Genomic DNA, 26493 nt, shown 5'->3' on the forward strand with positions numbered 1-26493 from the left:
TCAATTATGGACTGAAACCCCCACAAACCATGAGCTAAATAAATCTTTACTTCCTTAATTTTGGGCATCAGGTATTTTGTCTCATCAGCAACGAGAGAAAAGTTACTGAGACACTCGTGTTGTGAACATCGGGCTCATGAGCACAGGGTGTCAGGAAATGGTCTGTTGATCAGCTGTCCCTCAGTAGCCCCTCCGGATCTGGAGGGAGCTGAGGCTCCTTTTGTTCTGTGGGCCTGGGTTCCTAGGGAGGCCAGCTTTTCCTTCCTTGGTTTCCTCTGTCCTCACCTGACCCTAGAATGCCTCAAGCCTTGCCTCTTGTTCTGGTCAGAAGGCCGTGCCTTAAGCCCAGAGGGATGTGAGGTTGGAGCACTGGAGTCCTGTGGTGGCTGGGCAGTCCCGGCTGCTGCCCACTCCCCTATGTGTCTACCCAAACGTGCTGGGTACTGCTATTGTCTCCAGAGGAGTTGCTGGCAGTGTTCATGGGAGGAAGCACTGAGGAGGCGGAGCGGCATCTCAGCCATTGAGGTAGAGCACTGTGCGTGGGTCCCACCCTCTGCCCACCCCTGGATCTCTCTGCCAACTCCCTGGCCCACAGGTGTCTCACTGCCACTGCTGCATGGGCTAAGGGTGGCTCCTCCTGGATTAGCCTCAAAACTCAGTCAGGGCTGTTGGGTGGCAGGGCTCTGCTCACCCTGGCTGCTTGTGGGGGATCCCCTGGACAAGCTGGGCTGAGAGGGCAACTGGTGGGGCAAAGCTCTGACAGGATGGTTTGCTGGGAATGGTAATGGGCAAGAAGTCGCAAGGTGCTCTTCAGGATGTGGATGGGATAGTCTCAGAGACCAGAGGGGCTGTGCCTGGCAGGTGAAGACCTCTGTAGTCTCTGTGGTCAAATGGTGCCTTTCTTTCTTTTTTTCTTTCTTTCTTATTTCTTTCTTTTTCTTTTTCTCTCTCTTTCTTTTGTTCATTCTTTCTTCCCTTTTATCTTTCCCTCCCCCCTTCCTCTTCTTTTCTGTGCTGGGGATTGAACCCCTGGCTTTACAAGCATGCTAGGCCTGTGCTCCACCACTGAGCTACACCCCCAGCCCCAAGTGGCCTTCCTACATGCGCAGGCTGAGCGGGCTGATCTCAGTACACACTCAAGGCCTGAGCCAATACACAGGGTGGAGGCCACATCCCTCTGCAGAGTTCAAGGGTCTCTGGGAATTCATGAAGTGATTCACTTGGCCCAGCTTCACCCTGCGTAGATCAGACGTTCAAGACGGTTCTGTGTTTGACTTAGGCCAAACAGTCTTCCAGGCTTCTTCTTTGCTCTACAGGTACTGATAGAATGAGCAGGTCATCATGCTCTCAACTTCTGCTTGAGCTCTTGTGTGCTCTAGGAAGTCAGGTCAGTACTGGTTACCTCAGTACTGAGGGCTTGCTCACACTTCTATAAAGAAAAGTAACTTTCAATACAGCAGGCACCTGTGATCTGTGGTCTCAGGAGCAGTGGGAGAGCAGGGCACAAATGGGTTGACATGGCACTTACAGGTTGGCCCCCTGGGGAGAGGCTGTAGTCGGGAAGGCCAGGTGCTTCCCAGCTTCTCTCCAGGGATTTGCATGAAAGGCTTCCAGAACACTTCCCACTTTGGAGGAGCTGGCTGGTGTTGGGGTTCTGTGCTTCACCATCCCAATCCCCAGAGAGGGCACTAGACTCAGGAGAGTCTCAATAGACACCATGAGGTGTACTCATATCACACAAGGTCATCTTTAAACGGGCTGGACACCTTCCTGAACACCGAGGAAGGCACCCTGGCCATGGCAGGAGATGCCAAGACCTCCTCATTCTCTGCTTTAGGCGTAGAGTAGAGAAGGATCCTAGGGAGAGATGGGGTACCTCTGCTCTTCTGCCCTCTACTCTGGTGCCCACAAGACCTCGATATTTGATTAAGCATCCAGCAGCTGATTCTCGGCAGCCCCTGCATGCCCACTGTTGTGTCCTGGCAGTGTGGAAAGTCTCTCTGCCTATAGAAACAGATGAACCAAGAGACACAGATCATGCAGACTTTATCCTTAACCAGCCATCAGATTGCAGCTCAGCTGCTGCAGGACAGGCACCTTTCCGAGCTGATTTCTGCAGAGGGACATTTCTGTTGCTCTCCACTCACCCTTCCAAATGCTGCTGTTAGTTTGTGTCTGGCTGCTCCGCATGCATCGTCATTTCTAGATAGTTTTCTTTTTCTTTTTGTCTTTTTTCTTTTTTTCTTTGGTCGCTAACACTAGAGGTGAAAGATTCATGCCCTGAACATACCAAGCTCCCCAGCTCTCTCCCCACGGCTGTTGCCAATTATATGCGGCGCTCTGCCCACTATGGAAGTACGGATCTGCCTTTATGCAGGGTGAGGGTTTCTTTTTGCCTAATAATTTGCTCAGAAAGAGTCGCTAAGTGACTTTACACCGCTGATCATTCTAACATCTCTTAGGGTTTCTTGTCCATAGTGCTTCCTAGAAAGGAGTTGCGATTCTCAGCGTTTGGCTGGGTCCTTTTAAAGACACCTTCTGCTGAGTTAAGAGTTTCGACCCCTCTTCTGTGAAACGGCCGTCCCTGGCAGGGGAGGGCGCCGGCCGCGCGGACAGGGTCCCCGGGCCTCGGGAGGGGCGACCGGGCGGGGACCAGGCGGCCCAGGCGCCACGAAGAGCGCTCGCGTCGCTGGGGACGGTGGGGGCCGCTCTGAGCGTTACAACCGCGCGCCCTTTAAAAGGAAAACTATGCGGGGAATCCGGGAGGCGGCAAGGCTGTGCCCACGCGCTCGGGCGTCCCCGGGAGCCGGGCGGAGGGTCCGCGCCGTGCCCACGCCCACGCCCGCGCCCGCGCCCGCGCCGCCCGGCCTTGGCAGGAGGAGAGGCGGCTGCGCGGCGGCGAGGCCGGCAGGGACCATGACGGGAAGGTAGGCGGGCGGCGACCGCGCAGCCCCGGCCCCGGCCCCCGCCCCCGCCGCCCTCTGGGGCTGCGACCCCCGCCCTCCTGCTCCCCGCGGGGCTCCCGGCGCGGCGTTGCAGGTGCAGCTGAGCCCCGAGGCCGGGGCGCTTGTCCGAGGTCGCTGCCAAAGGGCGCGGCGACAGCGCGCTCGGGTCCCGCCGGCCCGCGGGCCTCGGACTTCCTAAAACGGCCAAGACGGAGACGCGAGGGCGCCCGCCGGGACGAACGGGTCTCGCGGGTCGCGGAGGCAGACACTCGGGCCGTCCCGCGCCGGTGGTCCGGCGGGGACCTCCAGGCCGAGCGTGGTCCTCCTCCTTCCGCCCAGTCGGGGCTCCTGGGCGAGGACGCGCCCCGCGCCCGCAGTTTTCACTGGGCAAGTGCAGAGGGCAGCGCCTGCTGTCTGAGGAGTGGGCGCTCGGGGGGCTTTGGGACCCCTGCTCCCCGTCCCCCTGCCTGGCCCCCAGCTCGGGAGCCTCCCGATCCTCTGTGCGGCGGGACGGTGGGACCCATCCCGGGAGGGCGCGGCTGCTGTGCCTCGCGAGTGCGCGGCGCCCCGACCTCGGCTTCCCCACAGCCCCGCCTGCAGCTGCCTGCTTCTCCCCTCGCAGCCGAGGAAAAGAAAGAGGGGACACAGGGATCATTGTGGCAACCACGGGTCAGTGTGAGGCGGCGCCTGGGTGCTGAGGGGTGACCCTGCAGGCCCTCTCCCTAGTTGAGGCAGAGATTCCTGCTGTCAAAGTAACACTGTCTATCCCAGAAAATTAGACAACTCCCAGAAACAACTCCCAGAAACTGGAGGTAACACAGGCACTGAAAAGAAAGTAGGGAACACATCGCCAGCGCCGCTCCTCAGAAGAGCTCATCACAGACACCCTGGTGGCGTCCTGCAATTGTTTTCTTGCGGAATGGGCATTCCTTGCTCAGTCCTCTCAGAGCTGCGGCAGGCTGTGAGCGATTGACGCCCTTTCTGGAGTGAAGCCTGCCGCGGCCCAAAGACTTAGTGCCAGCACTGGTTTCCTGTCCCTCCACCCTCGGGGATCCGGGTGAGGTCCCCTGGCAAGGACTGGACGTCCAACCTGGCCTTTGTAGTGGCCAGACTTTTCCTGTCCCAGGGGCTGTGGCATTCATTTGTACTGCCATAGGGACCCCTTCCCCGTGTCCACTGTCCTGCATGACACTGGGCCAGTCCTCACACCTGAACCTTGGTCCTCCTACCCGTACCTCTCATGGGGCCCTTTGGAGACCAATCTGCTCACATGCTTTCAGGGATCTCCTGTCAGCCCTCTGCAGGGTGTGGCAGGCCAGAGCAGAAGGACCTAGCCTGGCGTGTGAGGGACTGCCCTTTGCAGAGAAAGATTGCCAGGGAGATTGGGCAAGTGGACAGCTGACTTCCAGACCAGGGAGGCCCTCTCCGGAGGCAGGGGGATGGGGCAGACCTGCAGAGTCCAGAGCTCTGGGAGGTTGGGTGGACTGCCTCCTGGGAGTGTGTGGGAGTGGAAGGGCTGACCAGTGCTAGCCTGAAGCTGCTGAGGAGTTGGGCATGTGTGTAAGTGGAGCATGAGGAGGTGGAGGTCACTGTCCAAGGGGACAGGAAGCTGGGGTGGGTACGATCTGGGTGCTCGGCCCTCAACTATATCCCTGGCCTCTTTGAGGAAACTTTTTTGATTACTAACTCAATCTCTTGACTTGTGATCTATTTGTATTTTTTGTTTCTTCTTGAGTCAGTTTGGATGTGCTTCTAGCAATTTGTGCATTTCAAATGAAGTTACTTGATTTGCTCACATAGAGCTGTTCAAAGTATGCTATACCACTCACTCCTTACTGAACATGCAGACTTGTTTTTTAAGCCCCTGTGGAGGTAAGGATTAGAGAACCTGGGCTAGGATCAGTTAAAACACAGTCAAGCTGGTGGCACACACCTGTAATCCCAGCACTCAAGTGGTTGAGGCAGGAGGATTATTTTAAGTCCAAGGCCAGGCTTGGCTACAAAGTGAGTTCAAAACCAGCCTGAACTTTTTGAGACCCTGTTTCAAAAAGACAAAACAAAAACAAAAGCAAACAAATAAGCAAACAAACAAAAAAAAAACACTATCCAGCTAGTGATTCTTACAAAGATCTGTCTGTTTTTATTGACTAAATGCTCGGAAGGTTATTGCAAGGTTTTGGTTAATTTGAAGAGTTCTGAAAAACATAGATTTTGACCACTGTTGCTAATTTTTTCTTTTTTAGTTTTTTTTTCTTTTATGGAGTTTTCTCTTGTTTAGACAAAATACCGGACATCTGAAATGAAAGGGGTAAAGGTTTATATAGCTCAGTTTGTAGAGGACTGTAGCTTAGTCTATCTCAGCTGACCATAAGCAGTTGGCAGAGGGGCAATAGTTCATGGCTGTGGAAGACAGCGAAAGTAGCAAGAGCCAAAAAGGAGAGAAGCAAGCCTCTTTCTGTCCTTTTTATCTTATCCAGACTGCTGGGATTGGGCAGTGCCAGTCGGTAGCTGACCCAGCAATCATTTGCCTTTAACCCTAGAACTGGACTGCAGATGTCATACTCTGGATTCAGCTGCCTCTAAAAGGCCCACCCGTGAAAGCATGAGGCTTTGGGGGGTCTCCAGACACAACCGTGACATCTGCTGTACTGTTTTCTCTGTTGTCTCTCTTACTACGTTTCTGCAGCTATGTGCTCTGGAGCCAGAGTGCCTGCTGGGGAGACCCGTGTGACTCCTGCCCACATCCTGGCAGCAGGACCAGCTGTGGGACGGCAGCAAGGCTGTGCCAAAATTGGAGATTTGGGCTCAATTGTACTCTAAGCCACTTTCAATTCTAGCCTCTGGTGTCCCCATTTATAGCAGATGTGTGTTGAATTGATTAATACTTGGTAGCCTTTACTTGAACTTCATTAATGTATTATGTTATACAGAATGTCTGCCGCTCTAGCTTCTGTGTTAGTTTTCCATTACTGTAACAAATATCTGAGGTAATTTTGTTTTAGCTCATGGTTTCAGACTGACTGATGTTGTTTTTGCCCGTGGCAACACATTATCATGCTCACCTCATTGCCAGAAATTAAGAGAGAAAGAGGCAGAATGTGGGTTCCTCCTATCCCCTTTCTCCAGTGTCCTGAAGACCTCCCTCCAGGCTCCAACTCTTAAAGGTTCCTCTGTGTCCTAATCACACCATGGACTGGAGACTAAGTCTTTATCCCATCGGTCTTTAGGGGACTTCCAGAGCTGAAGTGTATCAGCTTTTTCTCAGGTCTATGTCTGGCTCCAAGGCCCCCAAATAAACATTCCCTCCCTAAGTACTATGATGGCTCTGGGTGACAGCTGTGGGTCCTAGGGTTCAGGATTTCTGTATGGCAGGGCCTGAACCAGGGCAGTGAGAGAGGCCGGTATGCAGAGGCTCTGACTGCGAGCTGTCCTAAAGAATGTTCTGCCTGAGCTGTCAGAAGACTGACCTCCACTCTCTGAGGCACAGGGTAGATGTTTGGACATTCTGGCTTTTCCAGGCCTTGCTTCTGTATGCCCTTTAGCCCCTGGGGCCACCTTTAAAAAATATTTGTTGGATTGATCAGTGTTAGGTAATACTGGCAGTGGGCTGCAATTACCAGTTGTATTACATGCAATCCTTGTGGTTGTTTAACTGTGTCTTAGGCTGCACCCAGGGTGGATCTGCTGGGCGATGAGTCCCCTGCTGCGTGGGTCTGGCATCAGACAGCAGCAAAGCCCAGGAAGGTTTTCCTTGCTCCAGTGAGGGCCACCAGCTGCCTGGAGTGATGACTCCTGTCTCTTTCTTTGGGAAGGCAGAGGAAAATACTATCCACAGTTTCTGACCTTATTAAAAAGATTTTTCAGGGTCAGGGATTTAGCCCAGTGCTACAGCGCCTGCCTGGCAAGTGCGAGGTCCTAAGTTCAATTGTCAGTATAAAAAAAAAAAGTTTGTTTCAGGGAAATGGGATCTGCATCACAGAGCTCTGTGGGCTCTCTGGAGCCATAGTGCCTACTGTGTCACCGAGGCCACTGGTCTGTTGCTGCCGCTGGGTCCTTGAACTTCAATGGCAAGTGACCAGAGCAGCTGCTGCAGGTAAAATCCCTCTGCTTCTGCCCTCCCTGGCATCTGGGGACCACCTTTTCTAAGGTGGACATTGTAGACCTCTTTTGGAGTGCTTTACTTTTTGTTGGTCAGGTTTTAGGATGGGAATTTCTCTGGTCTGGGCACCTTGGGTGGCATCTGTGACCCTAAGCCCTTGGGGAAGCAGCAGGGCAGAAAAGGGTTTGTATGGGTGCCCTCTCCCATACAAACTGTTCCGAGGACTCCTGACCTGGCCCAGTGCCACACTGCACTCCTCACAGTGTTCAGAGGCCTCAGGTTCCCTCCTATGCTGAAGACAGCAGCCTGAAACCTCCAGAGCACCCTGCCCTGGCACTATCAGTGCACCCAGGAGGTCTACAACCTTCCCCACGCAGTGCCCTTCCGGGCGGGGTCATGGCCAGCCTCACATTTGCTGAGACTCTTAAACAATACTCTTTCTATGTAGAGCTGACTGGCTGCCCTTTGGAGAGCCCAGTGTGTAACTTGAGCTCCTGTTGGGCCACACTGCTGCCCGCCCATGTCTTCTCAGGCTTGGGTCTGAGCCTCACCTGCCTGGTGCCTCACGGGCCACCTGCACCATACCATATCGCTGAGCCATGGCAACTTGGTTGGGTGCGCTCACTGCCTCGGGGCTGTACCAGAGGCGCCTGCACCGGCTGGGCCTGTGGCCAGCAGCGCCTGGGTAGGTGGGGAGAGGCAGGGCGGGTTCCCAAGACAATGGCCGGAAGGCTGGCTTAAGGGCCTAGTCTCAGAGGGTGCTGGACTGGACTGGGCCTGGTGCAGGGACCTGGGCTGGTGACTGGGAGGGCATGTGCCACTGGGGCAGTTGGATTTGAGGTTTTCTGTGATCAGCTTTCTTAAGCAGGACAAGCTGAGTATGGCAGGGAGAGCAATTGTCCTTGTCACCCCCATTGTGGATTTCAATTGGGGTGATTTTGTTGTCATCTAGAGGAGCAAATCTAGGCTCAGAGTGGAGTGGAGGAACCGCTGGACATTACCTAGCCAAAAATGACTGGGCTGTGGCTTGAGCCCTGGAGATGCTGCTGCTGCTGAGCCTCTCCTCCCAGCAGGATCACTGTGTGGAAGGCCACCTTTTGGGCTGGGAGGCAGGACAGCAGGGTGCAGGGTGGTCCTCAGGGGTTCGCAGAGGGCAGGTTAACATGATTGAGGAGGGTGCTGAGGGTAACGGATGAAGGACTGGACGCTTGAGTTTGCAGTGTCTGGGGCCAGCCTGAGGGACAGAACTGGGGAGGGAATTAGGGTGCAGCAGCCCACAGAGGAGGAGTAGGGGGCTGCTTGGGGGAGCCAGGGAGGGAGTTGGGAGCAATAGACACAGGGGAGGGTAGAGGAGGGCCTGGAGGGCAGGGAGTCTGGGGTAAATGATACCCTTGAAAAACAGAGCTCCTTGTGTGCCTCAGGTCAGGGCAGGCTTTGGGAGGAGGGGGATAGAGGATGAGCCTTGAAGATGTCTCCTGCTGAGGACAGAAGCAGAGAACAGAGGACAAGGTGGGGAGACAGACCTGCAATTGCAGAGGGGCCGTGTGCAGAGCTCCTGCCGAGCTTACAGCTACAGGCCCCTTTTTAGAAGGATGAGGCAGGGCAAGCCCATTGCTCAGATAGGGAATCCGAGGCTCAGGAGATCAGGTAACTCACCTGAGCTGAGTGCAGATGGAGGGGGAATCCCATGGGTGGGCCTTTGCAGCACTCTGGACATCTGTGCTGAGACCTGTGATGCCTGAGTGGCTAGGGCACAGGTGGCTCAGAGATCACACCAGTGGGTGGGCTTCAGAACCTGGGTGTAGCCCAATGACATTGCCAAGGTGCTGAGAGGGCCATGGATCTGAGAAGGAGAAGCTGGTCTCAGGAGTTGCCACATGCTCTGTGTCTGCCACTTGAGCTTTTGAGTTTCTTTTGCCAGTTCTGTTGTCAGTGTGACTTAAGTGTCTTTGATAAAAAGAAGTGAAGCCACCTCTGGAGCAAAGTGTGCCTCGAGCTTCCGAAGGAGCTCAGGAACTGCAACCTAGGCTCAGGGCCTTGGAATACATGTCTGATGTGAATGCAGAAATGCGTTGTGTGCATAGCAGCCCGTGCTGCTAATTGACTTTCTAGTGGCAGGGCATGGGGCTGGCTTTGTGCAAATCCCTGTTCACTGTGGGCAGTCAGGTGACTCCTGATGCTGGCCTCTGGCTGGCCCTGCTGGGGGGGGGGGCAGGAGGGAAAGTCAGGCAACACTGGGGGACTGGAGCTGCTGGCACTGGAAGTTCCCCCTGGGACAGCACACTGAGCCTGGGGTTAGTGCCTGGAATCCAGGTATGTGGCAAGGAGGGGAGGGGTACTCTTGCTCACAGTGCCTACGATGGGCTGTGTTCACAGGCATCACCTCGCTTAGCCCTCCAAGAAATCCTTGGTGACAGCTGAAGTGAGCCCATTTTACAAAAGAGAAGGCTGAGGTTTGGAGAATACTTTGCTGTGGCTTGCTGGCCAGGGAGTGTCTGGCAGCTTTGCAGCCTGCTCTGCTTGGCTGTATGGCACATATGATGGGCCTGCCCCTGACCAGGCGAACATGGCTTCTGTAGTTCCACCTCATGCCCTGTGTGGCCAGAACATCCTTCCCTGCAGTGACCATGCCCATGGGAACATGGGAGCAGAGGGGGTGGAGACTCTAGTCCTGTGTGACCTTCTCCAGGTCCCTCAGCTACCACTGGTTTAGTGTCCTCATCTGCACCAGTGTCATCCCTTTACAAGGATCTGGTACCCTCTGTCTCACCCAGTCACCAGGTGCTCAGGACATCATGCAATGTGTTCGTCTGGACGGAGGGTGTGGGTGCTGGGGAGCAGTCCTGGGGCCTGGCCCTTGGCATAGGTGGTGCTGTACAGCTGGAGTGGGGCGGTGGTGTCTCCTTGAGGCAACTGGGCTGGCTTGGTGCATCCTGATCTTGGGTGGAATGTGAGGAGGAGGCTGGAATGTCCCAGTCTCTGACCCTCTGCCCTCCATGGGGAGGATAGGCCTCCCGGGGCTGTCCAGGGCCTGGATGCCTAGAGAGACTCCTTATGGCTGCCAGAGTGGCTGGAAAACAACAGCTCCCTTTATGTAGCTGTCCTCTAGTTCAGCTGGCAGCCAGAGGACAAGAGTCCATGAGTGCCTACTCCAAACCTTAGCACCTGCTAAGGGTCTCAAAGGGCAAGTGACCGGTGGGCTGTGCTATGTGGTCTCAGGGGAGCCCAGGGGGTTAGGCTTAAGAGGTTCCTGAGCTCCTTCGGAAGCTCGAGGCACACTTTGCTCCAGAGGTGGCTTCACTTCTTTTTATCAAAGACACTTAAGTCACACTGACAACAGAACTGGCAAAAGAAACTCAAAAGCTCAAGTGGCAGACACAGAGCATGTGGCAACTCCTGAGACCAGCTTCTCCTTCTCAGATCCATGGCCCTCTCAGCACCTTGGCAATGTCATTGGGCTACACCCAGGTTCTAACAAAATATTTTGACCTGAATCCTCAGTTGTGCTTTTCTGGGTCTTTGGAGTGGGATCTTTGCAGCCTCACAGTCAGGATTTCCTGTTGATTTCTGATCTCTCTAAGACCCAGTGGTCACATTCACAATCCAGGGTTGGAATGTCCTTCCTGTCACTTTGGGTGTGTGCTCCAGAGGAGGAGGCACACAGTGTTCCAGGGCAGGAAATATCCGTTCCAACCAAGCCCAGTGTGTCCCTCCAGGGTGGCTCAGGGTGGCTTGTCCTTGGTCCCTGATGGCCTGCCTGGGCCACCTCGCTGAGACCAGCGGGAAGCTGGAAGATAGGGGAGTGGCTGCTTGGCCCCTTGCCTCCGCTTTGCCTTGGGCTCTTCCTGACTCCTGCCCCACCGTGCCTGCTTCTTTGTTGCTCTGGTGTAAATATGGACACAGGAGGTGGCTTTGGCCCCCAAAGCTCAAGGTAGGCTGGGACACACACAGAAGTGTAGCATGTCTGATAAGCTTTGTTCATTGGCTTTCTGGTGCTGGCCTATTACATGGTTTCCCAAATAAGAAAGACAGGACATCCCACCTGGGGTGCCTTCCCCGTCCCCAATCTGTCTCTACATGGTAGCGATCTGTTGTAGCAGCCATTGTTCCCAGCCCACACCAGGCCAAAGGCAGCCCTCTTCCTTCTCTCCAGTCTCACTGGTCCTAGGGCCCCTTTGCTGTGGTTGGCACCCTTCAGCCTGGTCCTGCCTACTGTGCAGGCTGCAGACTGGAGGCCAGGCTCTTCCCTCAGGTGCTCCTCTCCCAGCGCATGGCTGAAAAGGAGCCATGGAAGGAGCCATCCCTGGGAGGCAGGACAGGCTGAACAGAAAAAGCTGAGCTCACACCCTTCCCTTCTCTGCTGCGCCTACTGCAGGTGTGACCATCTGTGGCATCACCCTCCCTCTGGCTGTGCCTCAGGGCCCCTGCGCTAGAGTGGAGCCTGGCTCAGCCTGGTTCTTTTCATTCATGGGGACACAGCCTAGGACTTCCAGCAGAGGCCTAAAACCATGGCTAGTCCTGTGTCCTGCACGAACCACGCTCCTCTGTGCATCTGGTGCTCAGCATGGCACACAGTTTAAAGCTTACAAGGTGTTAGCTGGCAGTGGCAGCTCATACCTGCAGTCCCTCTGGGGAGGTCGAGGAGGAGGATGGGAGTTTATTGTGGGTAACTTAATGAAACTCAGTCTCAGAATGAAAAACAAAAAAGGGCTGGCAATGTAGTTCAGTCCAAAGGCTCCAACCTCCAGTGCCCCAAACAAGCAGAATACAAAGACATATCAGTTATTTATTTCTAGAATGTTTTCCTCCATTTGTTTATTTTGGTGCTGAGGATGGAAACCAGGGCCAGCACATAGTAGACAAGCATCCACTGCTGGGCTTCACCTCCAGCCCTGGAATGTTCATTTCTTTAGTGCTGGAGATTGAACCCAGAGCTTTGCGCATGCCACATGTGTGCTGTGCTACTGATACGCTGCACCCCAGCCTGGGACTTTGAGTATTGTCAGTGGGCAACTGAAAATATGGGAAGTGAAATTGTCCATCAGGACAGCCACTGTAGTTCAGTCTCCACTCCTCTCCCAGAAGGAAGGCCGCCACTCCTGCCTCTGACGGGCAGTGCCCTGCATGGGTGCGATCTTCCACTGCCACTCCAGAGACTCACATCCTTGTCTTCATGGTGGTGGCCACGCTTTTGGGACATGTGTTGATTTGACACTAACTCATGATGCAAAGGAACGAACTTCTGACCCCTGGTAATTTGGGTTCCAAGCTGGTCTCTGTCACCTACTGTGTGAACTTGGGCAAGTTACTTAATGTGTCTGAGTCTCACACCTGGTTCTCAGGGATGGTGACAACACCAGTGGCTGCAGAGTTGCCTCAGGACTGTGCCTGGGTGGTTCTGATCCTCTGAGGAAGGGGTGAGGACAGAACACAAGAGGATGCTGGGACAGTCTCTAAACCCCGAGAGGTGGCCCAACTCCGTGGTCTGGGCAGCATGGGGGCCTGGCTTGGTGGCCCTGGTGAGCTGCCCATCGCCCTGCCCAGTGTGTGTAGCTCATCTCACTAGCCTGAATCCATGGCACGGCATGATGGTGGCCTGTCCACTGCTCGGGCCATGGGTGGGAGTGTGGCCTCTGCGCAGAGTCCCAGTGGCTCTGACTCAGCAGCATGTACCTGGCTGATGCCCGCCCTACGTGGGATGCTTCATAGACGAGCAGTGCAGCACAGACTGAGGCTCTGGAGGAGGGAAAGTTCCAGCTGGCTTTGCCTGTGCCCTGTGGGCCTTGCTCCCACGTCTGTAGGTGGAGATGCCCCCGGCCCGGTCTGAGTGCACAGTGTGTTCCTAGCACGCCAGCGCTCAGGCTGTGCTGCATGGTGGGCACAGGAGAGAGGCACATGGCAGCCATACCGGGTGACTCAAGCTGGTGCCAGGTGGCTTGGCCTTGGCTGTGTGCCACTGAGTACCTGCGAAGCCCCAGCTGGCCTAAGGGGACTTGGAAAGCGCTGCAAACCTGTGTGGCGCTGTCCGTGGACCTCACCCATGTGAGCCCCCAGTCCTAACCTCGCCCCACCCCTCTGCCCTTCAGCAATATGTCTGATGCCTTGGCCAATGCTGTGTGCCAGCGCTGCCAGGCCCGCTTTGGCCCCACCGAGCGCATCGTCAACAGCAGCGGGGAGCTGTACCATGAGCACTGCTTCGTGTGTGCCCAGTGCTTCCGGCCATTCCCCGAGGGGCTCTTCTATGAGGTGAGGACATGCTGCCACCTGCTGGGCTCCTGCAGCATGGGGTACACCTGGCACACCATGTGGGCACACTCACCTGGGAGCCTCCCCCAGCTCCTCTGGGTGGCATGGGGGGTGGAGACCCTGCTCACATGGCAGTGCCCTCCCTGAGGTCCGGTGGTGGGCATAGCGATGGAGTGGCCTCTCAGATGGTGCATGTGAACTGGGGATAAGAAATCCCAGAATGGGAGCTTGGTAGTCAGGAAGGATGATGTTCAGGTGACCAGAAGAGCATTTGGCAGAGGGCCCAGGCCCCCTAGTGGGGAGCACTTGGGGCACACAGGGAAGTGGCAGAAAACAAGGGGGAGAATGGCAAGAGGTGGGGGCAGGGAGGCGGCTGTCCTTGCCCTCTGTGCCCCTGCACAGGGCCACAGGTCTCTACTCCGCAAGGCCTGTTCAACCAGGGTGGGGAGCCTCGAGCTGCGCTATCGGCCTGACCTGTGCAGGTGGTGGGGATGGGAGCTTAGAGACCAGAATTATTGGTCTAATCCAAATGAAAGTGAAGACCTGTATGCTCTGGCTCACAAGAGCAGGTGGTTAAATCTTCACTTTGCAAACTGTTGTTAAATATGGCCGTTGTTAAAAGTTAAGTTATTTATATACATGCACATTGAAATAACACCTGATTAAACAAAGGTGAGAAATACTTCAAACTCCCCACCTGCTGGTAATTTTGTTGTATTTCACTGTCATATGTGCTTCTGGAGTCATTCTGTCTTCTCTGCCTGCATTGCAGGATGGCACATCTCTCAGCTCCACTTGAATTGTTTTTGTTTTTGTATTTTTTTTTTTAAATCAGTACTGGGGATCGAACCCTCAGGACCGCACGCTTGCAAGGCAGGCACTTGTGCCACTGAGCTAAATCCCCAGCCCCACCACTTGGGTCTTTAGCAGTGGCCAGGCGCCTGGCTGCTGCACACCTTCCAGCACGGTGTCTGCAGGGGACATGGGGCCCGTGCTGCATGACTTTTGGGGTGGAACCAAGGTTGGTAGGTAGATATGGGGTGTGTGACCTACTGACAAACGGGGCCTGTCTTCGTGGTCCCCTGCCATCTTCTGAGAAATGTCGGCCCCTGGAGCAGTGACGGGAGGGTGGGCAGAGCTCAGGGACAGGTGGGGAGCAAAGCCAGCTCACTGAAGGTGCTTGGGAGACTGCCTCGCTGGCTGAATTTAGATCCCATGCCTGCCAGTTGCAGTCCAAAGCACTCATTCTAGAAAACGAGAACTCCAGATTTTCAAAAAGAAAAAAATTATGATGGAGAGGGAGGCAGAGGCCCCTGCACCTGGGGCCAGTAAGTGGACCTTGCTGTCAGATGGTGGCTGCTGGCTATTTCCACAGGGACTTCTGTGGCCACAGGACTTGGTTGTTCTCCCCGGAACTCCCTTCCTGTGTCCCCTCCTTTTGCTCTCCCCTCCTTGAGTCTTTTCTGAGCTGTTGGGGAGGGGAGTTTCTTACACAGGAAGGACACAGGAAATGGGGCAAAATTCGAACACGTGCCTCTCTCCCCAGCAGAATCCCCAGGGCCTTAGTGGCTGGTCGAGGTTGTCTGAGTGCTGGTCTCGAGGTTCAGCACCCACATGTGTGACATGGGCCAGTTGCCCGCTCTTGCCTTCACCTGGAGAGGTCTCTATTCTGTACCCTGTCACTTGCTGTCAGCCTCTGACCTGGCTGAGGTCGGGTGGGGGCATCTGCTCTGAATGCCAGGTTGTACTTGTTTTCTGTCTGTGTCCCTTTGCAGTTCGAGGGCCGGAAATACTGTGAACATGACTTCCAGATGCTGTTTGCTCCTTGCTGCGGTTCCTGTGGTGAGGGCTGGTGACAGGGATGCCCTGTGGCGCTGGGATATGGGAGGGGGTGTGGGCTACATGAAACTGGCCCAGCTTGGGGGCTCAACCTGCCTTATGAGCACAGCTGCCTGTGCCACAGGTGGGGTGGCTCAGACCCAGCTGGGCCTAGGCGGAGGGCTCAGGTGGCTAGGGCATAGGTGCACCAGGCACTGCCTGGGAAGCAGGGACCTCTTCTCTTCCAGGTGAATTCATCATTGGCCGTGTTATCAAGGCCATGAACACCAACTGGCACCCCGGATGCTTCCGCTGTGAGCTGTGTGATGTGGAGCTGGCAGACCTGGGCTTCGTGAAGAACGCGGGCAGGTGAGAAGGTTGAGCAGAGAGGAGGACCTTGCCATATGTGCCCTGTGCGGGCCCCAGGCACCCTCCAGACTGGCTGCTGGTCTCTTGTGTCCTTGTGAGGGGATGGTAAGCCCCAGTTTACAGGTGCCACTAAGGCTGCAGAGGGAGAGTGTGAGAGGCAGGGCCCATCCCAGCTTGGGTTGCTCCAGGGAGAGTAGGGAGAAGGGGTGGGGAGCAGGGCTGGGAGACAGCTGAGGGAGGGGGAGCCTGGAGTTGACCTGACCTCCTCCAGGCCGCTGCAGTGTGCAGGCCCCTGCGCCTGTTTACCTGCACTCACATAGCTGAGTGTTGCCTGACTTTGCCCTAAAGCCAAGGCCCTGACCTCGGAGGGAAGCGCTCACCTTCCTGGATGAGCCTGCCTTCCCTCTGTGGTCTGGGACAGCTGCAGGCCCCTGTGAGGTGTCTCCATCCAAGCCACTCCCAGCATGCCTCCCAGCATGCCTAAAGCTCTTCCTGCAGCTTTTCTGAATTAAGGCTTGCTGAGGGCTGCCACCTGCCTGGTTGAGAAAATCACAGAATGCTGAAATGCCCTGGAAAGTACAATGTGGTGGGAGAGCACAGAGCTGCTGTAAGGACAGGGGTGGGTGCCAGCTGAGGTGGTGAGTACCGATCCATGGTTAGGACTCTGACCAGCACATACAACCCCACCACGTGGGACTTGAGAGTCTGTGTAGGGTAGAGACCCCTCAGTGCCACCAGGCCCATAGCGAGGGAGCTATGGTATTGCTTCGGTCTCTGATGCCTGTGACTTGTTTGCCATTGTCAGGTCAAAGGGAACAAAGTTCTAGGGAGGGCACCACATTGAACAAATCTTAAAGCTACAGTTATATTTATAATCTGCACAAACAAGTATATAAAGGGCGTGTTAGGATGGCATAGAGATGCTACCAAGGGAAGGCGCAAAATGGGACAGCAGAGGCTGGGGGCTTCTTGGGAGGGAGAGAGGTTTAGGGTAGCCTGCCTGGTCTGAATTATCAGGAGAGAACTTCACATACCAGTACCTGCTTGAGGAGGACTCCTGGTGACTGTCCACCATGCTGTGTGCTTGGCGAGGCTGCCTTCTCCTGCTGAGGAGCTCGGATTGTCAGGCTATAGCAAGTCTGTGTGGGTTTACACCAGAAGAGGCAGGAACCCAGAGCCAAGCTGGGCCAGGTTTGCTTGGCATCACACAGCAAACCTCTGAAATGCACTTCCAGCATTTGGCTGTAATTTAGTTTATGTCCCCTAAATTCAGAAAGGGAACATCTGGCAAAGGCACCCCTAAGAGACCTACAGAAACCTTGTACTTTAAAGGAAATATCTGGATACCTCCACCTCCACTGAAAGCCATGCTGCCTCTGCTCCTGGGCCCTGTGCAGCCCTGGGTTTTTCTGCAGGGCTTCACTGTGGTGGGTAGGAGGCTTCAAGCCTGGCTGGCCAACAAGGAACCCTAGTCCCTCTTAAGAGGGGGAAGTCCCCGAGCATCTGGGTCCCTGCAGAGGGGCAGCTATTTAGTCCCCCTGGTTCGTCCTCCCTTTCCAGTTTGCTTGTGAGTAAGACTGAGCTTGGGGCCAGGTGAGCTCAGCCTGCAGATCTCCATGGGATTTTGGGTTGTTTGCCACGAGGCAGATGGGAGAAGATGGAGTTCTCTTGCTGGGCGGGGTGGAACGTGCCCCAAGGCTGTCACTGGAGGCTGGGGCCTACGGCTCACAGCTCTGACCTGGCACTCAGGGAGCTCTCATTGGTTTTTCCCTCAAAGCTGGGAGGTGGCCCCATGAGCCTCTTGCCACAGAGCAGGTTGCACAGGGTGTTGCGGAACTTCTCGGCCACAAAGAAGTACATGACAGGGTCCAGGGCCCCGTTCAGGATGGTGAGGCAGGAGGTGATGCGGTTGCCCAGGGCCAGGACACGCTGGGCAGCACAGGAGGCCCTGCCACCGTTGTAGTGCAGCAGGTAGACAGTGCGGTGTATGTGGTAGGGCACAAAGCAGATCAGGAAGATGGCCAGCACGATGGCTATCATGCGCACGGCTTTGCCCTTGAGGCGCTTCTCGACACGAGGGCCCTGCCGAAGGCTGCGAATGATCAGTAGGTAGCAGGTCACGGTGATGACAAACGGGAAGGTGAAGGCCACAACCAGGGATGTCAGGGCTTTGTGCGAGGCCTTCTCCCGGTACAGCTGCAGGCAGACCACTGTTTGGTTGGTCTGCACCGTCTGTGGGCTGACCAGCAGTGGGGCCATGGCCACGGCCACCACCACCCACAGCAAGGCGCAAGCCAGGTGTGCGTAGAGCGGCCTGCGCAGCTTGAGGGACTTGACTGGGTGTACGATAGCCAGGAAGCGGTCCATGCTGATGCAGGTGAGGAAGTAGATGCTGGCATACATGTTGAGGTAGAAGAGGAAGCCGGTGAGTCTGCACGGGATTTCCCCAAATGGCCAGTGGTTCCCAGAGAAGTGGTAGACGAGGCGAGTGGGCAGGACCAGCACACAGGACAAGTCAGCCACTGCCAGGTGCATCAGGAACACGTTGGCCGGGGTGCCTGACTTGTGGTCCCGGATGAAAAGCCACAGGGCCAGCGCATTGCCCACGAAAGCCAGGATGAAATCCAGCAGGTAGAAGCAGGCGAGCAGCATGTTCTCCAGGGGAGTCTCCTGCCCGCATCGCTCAGCAGGGGCCAGGGAGGAGTTGCTGGTCAGACTCAGGGAGGCTGTCTGTAGGCCATTCATGCTGCAGCCTCCAGAGGAGCTGTGGGCAAGGAGCCTGGAGGGAGCCAGCAAATGGGTGAGGGCAAGTGCAGGATGGGGAGCCTCCCCATCCCCCCAGCATCAGAAGTGAGCCTCTGAGTCTTCAGTGCCTCCCTGACTTGAGAGGAGCAGAAGTGCTCAGGCTTAGCATTACCTTTGGGACTGCCCAGGGTGCTTCCTGAAAACAAGAGCTTCCCAGTACCTGGGGCTCAGAGCCCTCTCATTGTGCAGCAAGTCCCTGCTGAACAGTGAGGGGCCAGGGCACTGGGCAACCCAGAAATTTGTTCTCCCATCCTTCACCAGTCCACTCCCTCTGCACCTTGGAAGGGAGGAGATGTGAACCCTCTCTCTGAGGCAGAGGAGGACTGTTTTCTGTTTGGCACCCAGAGGCGCTACTGAGCTTACCCGCTGCTGTGGTGGCTCTGTGGGCTGATCTATCCCCCAGAGCCTTTTGCTTGGAGTTTGCCAGTTCCTTCACCTTAGTGCTAGTCCTGAGCCCTGGAACCCTCCCCAGCCTCCTCCTGCACAGCCACAGCTGCACAGCCACAGGAACCAGTGCTGGCCTGACTGAGGCTCCCCCAGCATGGTATCTGGGTGCTCCCCTGGGAGTGCAGTGTCCAGGGCAAGGTCAGACCTTGCTTTGTCCACCTGTGCCAGAGTCCTGATGCCTCCAGGGGCTTTCTGAACTCAGCCCACAGCTCCCTTTTGGATGTCAGAGAAGATGGAAGCCTGGACACAGCCTGGCGCCAGGCCCCAGGCAAGCAGGTCTGTTTTTCCATACAGATTGTCCCACAGCCAAGGGCGATATCTCCGTAAGAGAAGCAGGTGCCTCATCTGGAACAGCGAGACTCGCTAGGGTCTACTCTGCAGGGTCCTGTGGGTGTGCACCGCTGAGGGCCGAGCTCAGAGTTCGGTGGTCTGGGTGAGAAGCTGCATGTACCATGTGTGCTCCCTGCCCATTGCCAGCAGGGAAGCACACTTTTACCTAGATTTTAGCCCACTTGAGAGATCTGAGAAAGAGAAGAATGACTCCAAACACCCATTTCTTTTACCTGGGCCTGGGAGTGGAGAGTGGACAGCACTGGGCAGATGGTGGAAGCGAATGAGCCTATAGCCTGTGGGCCAGGGCAGGAGGCCGGGCCAGCTGTCAGAAGCCTGGACTGGGGCCTGTAGCGCAGCCGTGGCTTGTCCCTGCCAGGAAGGTGCTCACTGCACCTGACACATGAAGACCCGCTGCCATTGTGCCTGCTGGGCTCAGGGGTGGGGTGGGGGGATAGGGGTGTGGTAACTGTTCCTCTTACGCTATCAAGGCTCCAAGTCCTCTCACTTGCGTGAAGCCACGTAGCCCTGCATCTGGAAGGCAGTCGTGGAGACTTGGGCCCCCAGCCTCTGGGCCAGACCTGAGAGTGTGGCTCATGTCAGAGCTCGCACTGGCATTCTTTCCTGGGCTCAGTGTCCTTTTCTTGGGGCCTGGGTCCAAGAGGGGTCTCTTGATTTGGGGGCCCAGGATAAATGAAAATGTGTGTCCCCTTGCTTCAAATGCTGCAGCTAAGGAGCTGTGGAAAATCACTGGCTGTGGGTTTTTCAGCAACTCCTCTGAGGGGTTGCATGGACAAGGAGGATGGGCTGGCATTAGAGAACAGAGACTGGGGCTCCTCCCTTTTATAATTAGAGTTACTGAGGGCTCCTCTGTGGAGATGGTGGAGATGACCATCTAGGAGAGAGGGGCCTGTGGCGGGTCTTTTTGGAACAACTGGATGGTTGAGTTTGGTTACAGAGACCTCTGCCTCAGGGCAGTTTTTCTTTCCGGAAGTGGGTGACTCTTCACCATTTTGCTATCAGCTAGGGAGGAATGTGGGCTTTCTTTAGCTCTAGAGCCCAGGGCAGGGGCAGCCACTCATGGAGCTGTTGTGTTTTGATCCCACTTCTCTTTTTTGGCCTTCTCCCGGTCCTGTTAATGAGAAGCATGGTTGGCTATCTTGCCCAGGGTGTCTAAAGACTCCATTAGGACCAGATCCCTTATCTTTTTTTTTTTTTTGTAATTTTTTTCCTTATGTTTGTAGCAGGTTGGGCCATGAATTTACCCTTGATAATTACTCATCTCTCTGTGGTGTTTGGAGACAGAAATGTATACTTAAAGCCTCCTGGAGTCTTTTTAAAAAGGCTGAAAGATTCTGTTTGCTATCTTGATCCATAGTTGATAATTTGGAATAATTGAAGGGTTTAGAGTGCGTTTTTCCGTAATCCCTTTAGAATGCAGGACTGGAAATGTTACCCCACCCCCCACCCCCCTCACCATTGGGCCTCTCATAATGAGACCTCTGTTGCCTATAAGGCTGCTTTATTTTACTAGGTTATAATGTCTGATTTTAAAGATACATCATATCCTTTTAAACTAGATCAAAAGACTGAGCTAAACCTCAAAGTAACTATGTGTTTTTATTGGGATCCTAAATCCGATTGTGTCTGTTCAAGGTCTGTCAAGGAAAAGGGTTAACCTTTTACTTGATGACAGATTTCTCCCTGTCCCCTCCCGAAGAGGGCACAGCACCCTTTGAAGGTTTCTTTTGGGGCCCTGAACAGGGTTGATGGGATGGCTTGGATGGGCTGTGTGGGCCTCGGCAGGATCTTGGGAGCCCCTGTATAACATGGGACCCAGTCTGACTGCTCACTCAGTATGAAGCTTCTCTAAAAGCAAACAATGTCTACCTAGGGAACTTCTGACTATTTGCCCTCTGATAGTACGGATTGACTTAAGGGTATGTCATAATGTATACTTCTCTCTGGTGACCACTGTGCCCCATGTCCCAGGGGTGTCCAGGCCATGCATGGGTGCAGGAGAGGATAAAGTAATACATTTTTTTTTTTTTAAGAGTCTGAGGGTCAAGGAGTTCCAGGGTGTAAATGTGCATTTCAAGGGGGTGTGGGAAGTTGAATATGCCTTTGAATTCCCCACTCTAAAAAATAAGGAGAGAGAAGACATCCCTGCCATCAACTGGTTTTATTACTACCATTGGGGCATCCTCTAAGTTGGGGCCCTCACTGGCTGCTGGAGCTGCTCAAGGAAGTAGCAGGGCATGATTTTCTGCCTTTACTGGTGCTGTGCTTCCTTTTTCCTGACAGTCCTGAGACCCCATGGCTCATACTGGGTGTTGGTTGTGCCTCTGTCAACCCCCAGGCCATGCGTCTCTGAGTATAGAATTTGACCGTCAGCCTGGCAGTGTGTTTTGGAGAGAATCCATGACAAGAGTGGGCAGCCCTGTGGGGACCGGGGGCTATGGCTGTTAGTTCCTTTAATATCTGTTTCACCCAAAGTTGTCACGAAGCCCTGAAGGGCTCCTAAAACTGTATTTTGTTCTATCAGTGAAATCATCTGTGTTGTAAGGACCCTGTCTCAAAAGATTAATAGTCTCTCTTTTGTCCTTATGAGCACCAGATGTTTGCAGAGTACCTCACCAGGCATTATTCCTGGTGTGAGCGGTGGAGGGGAGGCAGAAGAAAAGCCTAACCTAACAGGAACTCTGTGCAAGGCCTGGGAACGTGGCTACTGGGCCCGGCACCGTCTCCTCACTACATCAACGGGAGAAACATGATTGGGTTTAAAAGCTTTCATAGGGCCCATCTCTGGTCTTTAGTAAAATAAGCCTCCAAGAAAATGAAAAAGACAAGGGGCAGCAGAAAAAAGTCAGAGATGAGAGGCCACAGCAGTGAAACAGTCCTCATCGCTTAGTGTGAGTTAATGGAACAACCTGCCCAAGAGCCGCCAGACTCCAGAGACCAGGTATCCAGAGCTAATGTTGCTTGCTCACCGACGGAGAATCAAACTGGAGAGCAAGTGGAGACCAAGCAGGCTGGACATGCCCTTCTGTACGGAGGGATCAGATCCCACCCACCCCAATGAAACCTGTCCCCGAGACTTGGCAGCAGCAGCTGGTGCTAATTGTTTTTTAAAAAATTGGTTGGTAGGGTCTTGCTTTTTGGCTTTTTGTTCCAGTTTTTGAGATGTGGTCTTGCTATGTAGTTTAAACTGGGCTCCTCCTGCCTCAGCCTCCAGAGTGCTGGGGTTGCAGGCTTATGCCACCATGCCTGGCTGGTCCTTTTATATGAGGCATATTGTTGTTTCCCAATCTATTCTAACACTAGGGAAATGACAAAAGAGACATAAGGCTTTCCAGTAAACAGCAGAGTGCAGATCTCACTTACCTTCTGGGTTGAATCGTGGTTAACAAAAACGTTGCAAATGGAGAAACAAGGGGAAAAGACAAGCTCTCCTCAGTCAGGACCTTACCTTCTGTTAGTCCCCGTGGGTCCTCCAAATCTGCAGTCGTTACCTCCGTACAAACTGCGTAATCCCAGATGTGCTGCCTTGAGGAGTCGAAAAACAAAAGTGCAGACCAAAAGGAAGAAGTTAGGAGAGTGTTTACTGGAAGTAAGAAGGAGAGAAACAGCTCCTGATGTATGTCCAGGAGGGTTCTGAGTGAGTCACCCATGGCCCGTAGGTCTGGAACCTTTTATGGATAAGCAAAGAGGATGTAAATTGCTCAGTTGTTTCGTGTCTACTTGTCACAGGCAGCTCTGTGGGTTCAGAATGACCAGTTAACCTCATGCTCTCTGAACCAGTTGCTCAGGAGTAGTTTAAAGGACACTGAGATTGTAAGAACAATCAGTTAACTCAGGAACTCAGCAGGGGCAGGCTGTGTTCCATGTTGCCTGAGGAAACCCATTCTTGGGCAAAGTCCTAGGCCACTGCCTGCTTTTAAGTTTTGTCGTCTCTCCCAGGCCCTTTCCCCAGCTTGCTGCCTTCCCCTAAGCTCACTAGCTAAGTGGCCTTTCACACTGCAGTCAGGCAGCAGTGGCTTCTTCTGCAGGGGGCTCCTCTCTCTCCTTGGCCTGAGCCCTGCTCTTGGGCAGTCTCCTTCATCTGGCTTCTCTGGTGGCTGGTCGTGGGTGGAACTGTGGACACAGACCCTTTGCCTTCTGTAGGCCTAGACCTAAGACCACGCACACTCTGTGGTTGCTGTGCACTCAGCTGGGCTCAGCTTTCACAGCGCTGGTATCTAAGACACAGGCACCCCAAGAGGTGACCCCTTTGGACCCCTGCAGCAGTTCTGCTCTGCTCAGCTTCTGCCTGGCCCTGGCTCCCTGTCACCTGACAGCCCCAGCCTCACCACTTACCTCTTGCAGCTGGTCCAGCAGAAGGGGCAGGAATCTGGGGGAGCAGGTGAGTGTGGTTGTGGCAGTGGGCTCTTTGCAGCTACGGGTGGTATGCTGGCTATTTAAGGAGAAGAAGGGAGGCTGCAGCCTCTCTGGCCCTGAAAGGCTGCTTCATTCCTCAGGGGTCCCTTATGGGGTGGGCTGCTCTTCTGTTGCTGCTGCTGCCACAGAGTCTGTGAATATTCCAGTGTGTCCCCAGCCCATGCAGCACCCCCTCCCACCTTGGCCATTGAGCATCACAGAGGCTGAGTGTGTGACTGTCTTGGGAGCCTGGGAGTGGGCGAAGCTGGGCGGTTGGGGGGAGGGGAGGTTCTGGCTGGAACTGACAGACACAACAGGACGTTTGAGAAGGGGATGAGCCTTACAGCGGCAGGGAGGGGCTGTCTGCCGCAGCACTCCCCAGCTCCTGCTGCAGCGGGGTGTTTGGTGAATGGGAGGGTGGGGGGGGGCCTGAGAAGTTTTGTTGGGCAGAATGAGAGAGGATTCTTTCAGGACACTTGCTGCAGGGTCCTATGTCCAGCCCTGTATAATTAGACCCCGTTTGGGCTTGAGGAATAAATCATGGCCTTTATGTGGGGCTGGCCACAGCTGCAGGCTGCTTCATAATGGGGGCGCTGTCTGTCCCTCAGGGAAGCCACTCTCCCCTGGGGCCTGGGTGTGCACCTCCTCAGCACAAAAGGGCGCCAGGCTCCCTGTCTTCTGTTTGGGTGGCTCATGCCAGGTGCATTTGGGGGTACCAGTGGCACTCCAAGACCAGCTCATTTCTCCCCGTTGTCCTTCAGACTAGCATGTAACTAACTCAGGGCCAAGTTGGTATTCCTAGTTTCAAAAGACTTAACATTTTTTAGTGACAACACTTAAAACTGTGTGGCTACCACACACACTGTCTTCGTCTGCATCTAACCCTACGCAGCATGGAATATTAGCCTTTTTGACTGACATCTCAGGGATAGAATTCTTAGGTTTCATTTTATTTCTATCTGAAAAACACTTCTGAGGGTTACTTTTGGACCTAGTGCTGGACTCGGATCTGTTCTAAAGCAGGGGCTTCTCTCCCTGCAGAGTTGCAGTAACTCGACTGACTGTTCTGGACCAGGAGACCCCTCATTTGGCCCTGCCCCTTTCACTGCCTGTGTGTGCATTCGAGGATGTGTGCTTCTCTGGTCTCCCTGTGCGGTCCAGCAGCTCAGCAGATGAGGTTTATAGCAGAGTTACCTTCAAGGCCAGTTAGTGAAAAGCATTCACGTGCGCTTCAGTGCTGGCGTGGTGAGCATAATAAAGTATTGATGCACTTGTATACAGGTGTGCGTGTGTCCAGATCATGGTGTATATTTTATACACTAACTGGATTTTTAAAAATGATAAAGCCCCTCCCTATTCTTTCCTTTGTGCTTAGCTGGAGGTGGAAGAGGAGGGACTGAACGTGGTCCTGGAGCAGTTGGGCCAGGTGGTCTCATCAGCTCTCTTCCTCTGTTTTTCTTGCCCCCAACCTACCCCAGTTTAACTCTTTATTTTCCAGAAACCTCACTGAGGTCCTTTAACATTCTCTGTCTTTGACTTTCCCTGCACCCCACCCCCAACTCAGTTGTCCATTTAACTGCTGTTGGGAGAACAGACACCAAGTGATCCGACTTCCTGGAGCTGTGTGGGGTTGCTGGGGGCAGCAGACAGAATCCCTCCATAGATAGGGAGGGTTAGTGGGCTTTAGTGGGATAAGAAGGTCTCCATCTGAGGTTTCATCTGAAGTAGCACCTGAAGTTTTGTGGCATTTATTCTTTCTGTAATAAAGCTCTCAAGCAAGCTGGCAAAATGTGACCCAAATAAACATAACAAGAAAACGGTTGTCCAAGGGCCCTGCAAAGGTGATAACCAAGTGAACACAGATGGAAGCCATCTTTTAATTTGTCATGTAATTCAGGAAGCCAGAGAGTCCGTAACCCGCTGATCATGTAGCCATTTGGCTTTTTGTAAAATAACCTGAGTGGTGGTCTCCACCCACTAGGCAGTGTTAATGTATCGTAGCAGGTAGTTTAGTGCTGTGGGACGCCTCCCAGGAGGGTCAGTGAGAGAAATTCACTCTCTGAGGCCTGGACTCCCTCAGCCATTGGAGCAGTGAAGCTGGATATTTGAGCTGAGTTGGCAAGCGATGCCATGGGCAATTCTTTCCTGTGCGGGCAGGAGGGCTGTGTTTCTTAGAACAACGAGGATGACAGGCTCTTGCTCTTGATGAGACAAAGATGCATCTCTGTTCCTGTATGCAGCGATTCTCACTGCTCTAGATGAGAATGGTTAAAGGAGTGGCAGCATCAGGGCTGGGGCTTCCCAGAGTCCCAGGTTTCCTTTCATTTACGGAGATCTAAGCACTGTATTCCCCGGGATTGAAACTCAGATTGTGCTTCCCATCCCCTATGACCCCGGGGGAAACATAGGACTGCTAAAATTCCATTTGTGAGTTTGTTGGAAATACATTTTTGGTATTATTTGTATTGTCTTTGCTTGAGGGACAGTGTTAAAAATGTTACTACGTGACTTGTTTTTTCTTTTCTTTTCTTTCTCATCATTCTCTGGAGAGCTCAGGACAGGATAGTGAGTGGCTCGGTCCTGAGTTTTGAGGCAGAAGGAAGTCTGCTCTTGTATTTGTGTCAAATGTGTCAGTGCCTTCTGTCAGTACCTCTGATAGGAACTCCTGATAAGACAGTGAAGGGTCTGGACACCATCTTTCATACTGAAGACCTTGTGGATGTTGCACAGGTTCAGTTATTATCCAAGTGGGGCCGTGACTATCTGGGGGTCCATGAAACAAAACCAACAACTGGGGTACACTGAGGTCAGCTCTCCTGCCATCTGATGAGTGCGTGGTTGTACCACCCTCGTGGTCCTGGTGGGAATCTCTGGCCCATTGAAAATGGACAGAGGATAGTCCCAGCTGGGGGAGGCAAAGATAAGTGAACTGGAGCCATGACAGGCTTAGAAGTAAAAGCCACGGAAAAACACATATGGAAATGCAGGCTGTTTAGGCCCTTTTCAATCACTGACACC

General features: G+C 54.1%; 2 protein-coding genes across 7 annotated transcripts in view; one reads left to right on the plus strand and one right to left on the minus strand.

The window, feature by feature from the left end:
* The first annotated feature begins 317 nt into the window (after nucleotides 1-317).
* The window catches only part of Lims2 (LIM zinc finger domain containing 2), a 38374-nt gene continuing 12198 nt past the window's right edge, over nucleotides 318-26493 (plus strand). The window contains exons 1-4 of one of the 6 annotated variants that reach the window (XM_005007728.4): nucleotides 318-525; nucleotides 13131-13290; nucleotides 15066-15132; nucleotides 15357-15477. In XM_005007728.4, coding sequence (XP_005007785.1) covers nucleotides 13135-13290; nucleotides 15066-15132; nucleotides 15357-15477 — 344 coding nt within the window. In that variant the 5' untranslated portion in view covers nucleotides 318-525; nucleotides 13131-13134. Of the gene's footprint in view, nucleotides 526-2761; nucleotides 2928-7018; nucleotides 7039-7628; nucleotides 7730-10747; nucleotides 10976-13130; nucleotides 13291-15065; nucleotides 15133-15356; nucleotides 15478-16000; nucleotides 16116-26493 lie in introns of those variants that run through there. The other 5 variants (XM_005007727.4, XM_013142445.3, XM_003478758.4 and 2 more) reach the window with 5 other exon arrangements.
* Gpr17 (G protein-coupled receptor 17) lies at nucleotides 16318-23700 on the minus strand. Its single transcript, XM_005007726.4, has 3 exons — nucleotides 23416-23700; nucleotides 22529-22605; nucleotides 16318-18256 (listed from the first exon to the last, which is right to left on the minus strand). Exon 3 carries the CDS (start codon nucleotides 18220-18222, stop codon nucleotides 17203-17205), a length of 1020 nt encoding a protein of 339 aa, XP_005007783.2. The 5' UTR covers nucleotides 18223-18256; nucleotides 22529-22605; nucleotides 23416-23700; the 3' UTR covers nucleotides 16318-17202.

The sequence above is a fragment of the Cavia porcellus genome, unplaced genomic scaffold, assembly GCF_034190915.1.
Source record: "Cavia porcellus strain 051 isolate PalLab524CR breed Dunkin Hartley unplaced genomic scaffold, mCavPor4.1 scaffold_12, whole genome shotgun sequence".
Classification (NCBI taxonomy): Eukaryota; Metazoa; Chordata; class Mammalia; order Rodentia; family Caviidae; genus Cavia; species Cavia porcellus.